The 5,412-nt window shown below is 42.0% G+C and overlaps 1 protein-coding gene across 1 annotated transcript; it reads right to left on the minus strand.

Annotated features, from left to right (window-relative positions):
- Positions 1-785: 785 nt before the first annotated feature.
- LOC147337900 (uncharacterized) lies at positions 786-2,130 on the minus strand. The gene is made up of 4 exons (XM_086263667.1): positions 2,091-2,130; positions 1,868-2,057; positions 1,351-1,633; positions 786-1,169 (listed from the first exon to the last, which is right to left on the minus strand). The coding sequence occupies exons 1-4, from the start codon at positions 2,128-2,130 to the stop codon at positions 801-803; spliced, it is 882 nt and encodes a 293-aa protein (XP_086119793.1). The 3' UTR covers positions 786-800.
- Between the last annotated feature and the right edge of the window lie 3,282 nt (positions 2,131-5,412).

Here is a 5,412-nt window from a genome sequence, read left to right on the forward strand (position 1 = left end):
CTATATTTGTATTTGTATCTGTAATTGCACTTACAGTTTTTGCCCACTGCTTGAACACATTTTGCAAAACTCCGCTCTCTGTGCCAAAACTGTACACACAAGTACACATGACACAACACTGGGAAATATACCATTCACATCTGCACCAAATTGAAACTCTACTCCCAAAACCTAAACTCTGCTGTCAAAACCTGACATTCCTTTGTCAAAATGTAACTCTGTTGACAAAATGACACATACTTGCATCATATGCAAACACTTACAGATCAGGGGGAACACACTAGTCTCCTTTATATAAAACACTGCAGTCTTTGATTTCCATTGTTTATTCAGAAGGCACATTTACAGGAGACACATTTTCAAACAACCAAAAAAGCAAATAGACCTACTCAATATTGTACATTGCAGTACCATGAATTCAGATAAAGCAAAAAAAACAACAACAACAACAACACAATAATACTGCAATAGAAAAAACACTATACTGTAAACACAAAAAACCATGACAATTGTGCATAAGTGGGCTCATGGATCCCGCCGTCTGTTGGGGTCTGGCCACAGGACCTCATCAACATCGCAAGCAATGTCCTCTCCCGCTAGGCACCGGGGAAAATATCCTCCTGCATGTCGAAACCATCCATGGATTGCTGTCACCTGAATGTCGCCGCAGGCCTGTTCCATTGCCTGCAGAAGAGGCATGCGGGCATGTGGTTGGCGGTCATATACTCGCCATCTCCAAGCCGAAAAAAAATTCCTCTATAGGGTTCAAAAATGGTGAGTAAGGGGGCAAGTATACCACTTCAAGTTGATTGTGGTTGGAGAACCAGGCCTGGACCAGAGCAGCCCGATGGAAACTGACATGATCCCATATCACCACAAACCTGGGCTGATCTGGTCTGTTCTGTACAACTATCATGGAGAGCATCTAGAAATGTGAGTATGTGTTGGCTATTGTATGGACCTAGTGTTGCATGATGGTGCAGAAGCCCTCGAAGGCATATGGCGGCACATAATGTGATGTTTCCCCCGCGCTGCCCTGGGACGTGCACAATTGCCCTTTGGCCAATTACATTACGACCCCGTCGTCTTGTTTTGCTCAGGTCGAATCCAGCTTCATCAATGAAAATGTATTCATGAGGCTGTGCAGCTCCATCCATGGCCAAGATTCTCTGAAAAAAAGGGGAACATATCACTGTACTACAGTGCTACACATACAGCACCCTCACCCCATCACACAGGTACCTGTGTAGCTCTCAGAATAGATCCATGTGGTACTGATATGGTACATATTCAGCTGCTACTGGACTTCACCAATACTCTATTGTAAATGTAAGGGACAGTTACACGTACCCGTACATATTCAGCTCGAAGTCCTTTGACCCCGTCACTGTTCCTCTCGAATGGGACTCTGTAGAGCTGCTTCATGGTGATGCTGTGTTTACCCAAGATGCGTCTGATGGTGGTGATGCTCACATGGTCTATGTTGCTGAACACTCGCCTGTCTGCAAGTATTTTCCGTCGTAGCTGGTGGAGACGGATGGCATTGTCTGCCCTCACTAGGTCCACAACGGCAAGTTCCTGCTGTTGTGTGAACAGGCGTTGGCGTCCTCCCCCAGAAGGTCTTCGAGTCATTCTGGAGGAATACAACCACATATTGTCATCGGTTTGCTTATTTTTCTTACAGTACTTTACTGTATGTACTGTGTCATCCACTGTACAGCACTGTACTTCAATATAAGGAATCAGCCACTTTGGCTGAAAAAGGAGCATTAGCACCCCGTACACTTGATATGGTAATGTGATATACTGTAGAACAGTGCTATAAAACCATCTGAGTAGAGCAGAAGGTATGGAGGTGGAGACAGACCTGTTTTCTAGTCGGAATGTTCGTATTACAGATTGCACTGTGAAGCGGCTTAGATGTGGGTGGACTCTCTGCCCAGCTTCCCTCATAGTCAGGCCATGGTTGATGACATGGTCCACCAAAGTTGCTCTTATTTCATCAGAAATATGGGTCCGTGCATGGCCTCTTCGGCCTCCTCCTCTTCCTCCTCCTCCTCCTCCTCCTCCTCCTCCTCCTCCTCCTCTACCTCTTCCTCTTCCTCTTCCTCTTGCTCTCCCTCCATCCATGCTTGCAAAGTTCTTGAAATGGCTACGCTGAGGGCTTTTTGTAGTTGGCTAATTGGTGTTTGGTTTTGCAAGTAAGTGCCTTCAGGTGTGTATTTGAGTGGTTGCAATTACCCGATGTGTTTTGTATTTTGGATACATGTGTTTTCCGAATGGCACCCTGAAATTTCATTTTGTGAGCGAAGTGTCTTATGTATGAAATGGAGTGTAGCATGCAGGACCATGTGTGTTGCATAAAGGAGTAGGTGTGTTGCATAATTGGAACTGGGGTGCAAAGCAGCGCTTTTGTTTAAGGTAGGGGTACATGTGTTTGAGGTATGGTAACAAAAGCTTCAACTTGTGTTACTTTAGTCTAGGCATGGGTTCACGGTGTTCAAGCAACAGGCAAAAACTGTAATTGATTCTGTGAAGCACTTTGGCACCCTCCTCAGGTGGTAAATAGCTAAAACAGTCTCACAGCATTACAGTTTTTGCCCACTGCTTGAACACATTTTGCAAAACCCCGCTCGCTGTGCCAAAACTGTACACACAAGTACACATGACACAACACTGGGAAATATACCATTCACATCTGTGCCAAATTGGAACTCTACTCCCAAAACCTAAACTCTGCTGTCAAAACCTAACATTCCTTTGTCAAAATGTAACTCTGTTGACAAAATGACACATACCTGCACCATATGCAAACACTCACAGATCAGGGGGAACACACTAGTCTGCTGTACATAAAACACTGCAGTCCTTGATTCCCATTGTTTATTCAGAAGGCACATTTACAGGAGACACATTTCCAAACAACCATAAACGCAAATAGACCTACTCAATACTGTACATTGCAGTACCATGAATACAGGTACAGCAAATAAAACAACAACAACACAATAGTACTGCAATAGAAAAAACACTATACTGTAAACACAAAAAACCATGACAATTGTGCATAAGTGGGCTCATGGATCCCGCCGTCTGTTGGGGTCTGGCCACAGGACCTCATCAACATCGCAAGCAATGTCCTCTCCCGCTAGGCACCGGGGTAAATATCCTCTTGCTCTCCCTCCATCCATGCTTGCAAAGTTCTTGAAATGGCTACGCTGAGGGCTTTTTGTAGTTGGCTAATTGGTGTTCGGTTTTGCAAGTAGGTGCCTTCAGGTGTGTATTTGAGTGGTTGCAATTATCCGATGTGTTTTGTATTTTGGATACATGTGTTTTCCGAATGGCACCCTGAGATTTCATTTTGTGAGCGAAGTGTCTTTTGTATGAAATAGAGTGTAGCATGCAGGACCATGTGTGTTGCATAAAGGAGTAGGTGTGTTGCATAATTGGTACTGGGGTGCAAAGCAGCGCTTTTGTTTAAGGTAGGGGTACATGTGTTTGAGGTATGGTAACAACAGCTTCACGTTGTGTTACTTTAGTCTAAGCATGGGTTTATAGTGTTCAAGCAACGGGCAAAAACTGTAAGAGGAAAAGACACAAAATTGCATGTTTTCAGTCAGAAAAAGTCCAATCTTTTCTGTTTACATACAGACACCTACCACACAATTTGGATGTACATGGAATTATATTTATTCCTTTTTATTTGTCATGACAAATTTTCAGTGTTTCCAATGTTAGGAGTCATCAAGATCCAGTTGTACAGACAAACAAACAAACAAAATATATTATTTATCACACTCAGTCTGTCATAACATTTCATCTGAACAAAGAATTATTAGCCATTATATTCAGCATTACTAAGAAAAGACCATTAAGATCATAGATGTAGTTTATAAGAAGCTCTTCAGCTCATCAAATCTGAAAAATAAACCAAGTACATTAAAAACTGTATTTCAATGAATTCATAAACATGTCGGTCTCTGCATTGACAGTAGAGCCTGTAAATCAGCTTTGCTCTGCTTGTTGGCCGTCGCAGTGGAAATGAACAGAGCCACAAAGCAGCAGGTTCAGCAGACTGGAGCAGAGAGGAGCTTACATCAGGGCACAGACCTTCTCTTACTGAGAGCGCTCCCACATGGACATGATAATACGACTGCAGCTACTGTCTGGTGTCTGTGTGCGAAGTTCATACAGTTCAGAGGGGCACGGGTGGATATGTGTACAGTGTGTGTCACGGGAAAAATATAAATTATTGCTCTTGGTTTCCTCTGAAGTTAAAGGGAGCTGTTTTGCTCAGGGCCATCAAGAGTGAGTCATAGCTCACTACAATATTTTAAACAAGCACACACAACCCAACAAACACACAACCTCTTACGAGGTAGGTCATTCATGCATGATCCTTCGTTGTACCCCATCCCCATTTTTTGAGACATGTTACTGGCACGAAATTCAAAATTTTCCATAAAATAATGACATTTCTTTTTCAAAATGTGATGTTTTTTTTAGATAATCTATGGTGAACAAAATAAAAAACCTGAGATTAGCTACAGCAGCTGTTTTCATATGAATGAGATTTAAACACGGACCAAATCACACTCGTATGTTTGGAAATTCCGGTGATAAAAGAAAACTTACTGCATTCTGAAGCAGTCTCGATTTTTCGTATGCGATAAAAAAAAGGAACGACTTGCTTTACAAAACCTCTGATGTAATGAATGAAAACCCAATAAAACACACAATAAATAAATCCCCATTGCAATCAGGGTTCTTACTTCTGAAAGAAATCTCATTTTAAGGGAAAAACTGCACTTCACAGGGTGCGTGTCATTAAATCTCCGACCATCGACCTCTATATCCTGCTTTCTTAAAGTGTTTCTCTCTCCCAGCAGTGCACTTCTAGCCCTTGTATTGTACGATTTCAAATATCTCATGTCTCTATCAGCGGTCCTCTGCAAGCTCAGCGCTGACAGCCCAATAAACCTCAGCTTATTCTTCAGCTGAGATGCTGCGCAAGATGTGTGCGAACCACAGTCTGAGACATGATGGTACGATTAGGTACACAGTAATATGCGAGATGCTGTGATGCAAAGCTCCATCCCTGCTTGTTTCAACACTAAATTATGTAAGCTGACGTTTCGCAACCTGAAAACCTGCAAACAAATACAAAGTAAATCTAGAAAATGACAGAAGGTAAGTTTTGTTTTTACAGATTCATTTCTCGGAATCAGCTTATCTTTAATTCATAAAACACATAGGAAATGTCCATAAAGTAAATGTTAACCGGAAAGGATTGTATCAAATAGGTGTTATTCAGTGAAAAAGGTGTAGCTAATTACACCCACCCAACAATTTTTTTATTAAACCACATTTCACCAAAACAAAGACCAAAGAAAAAAAATTTACGAACAAATA

This window comes from Aulonocara sp. 'chitande type north' Nkhata Bay, linkage group LG2, assembly GCF_057382095.1.
Source record: "Aulonocara sp. 'chitande type north' Nkhata Bay isolate Kocher_YH1m ecotype deep benthic linkage group LG2, A_spYH_male_GT1.1, whole genome shotgun sequence".
Classification (NCBI taxonomy): Eukaryota; Metazoa; Chordata; class Actinopteri; order Cichliformes; family Cichlidae; genus Aulonocara; species Aulonocara sp. 'chitande type north' Nkhata Bay.

Bases quoted from the DNA above. Each gene is read 5' to 3' on its own strand.
- LOC147337900 (XM_086263667.1), bottom strand. From the start codon at position 2,130: ATGGATGGAGGGAGAGCAAGAGGAAGAGGAAGAGGAAGAG. The intron at 1,634-1,867 runs GTCTGTCTCCAC...GTATTCCTCCAG, and splicing joins ACATTCCGACTAGAAAACAG to AATGACTCGAAGACCTTCTG. The intron at 1,170-1,350 runs GTACGTGTAACT...CCTTTTTTTCAG, and splicing joins TTCGAGCTGAATATGTACGG to AGAATCTTGGCCATGGATGG.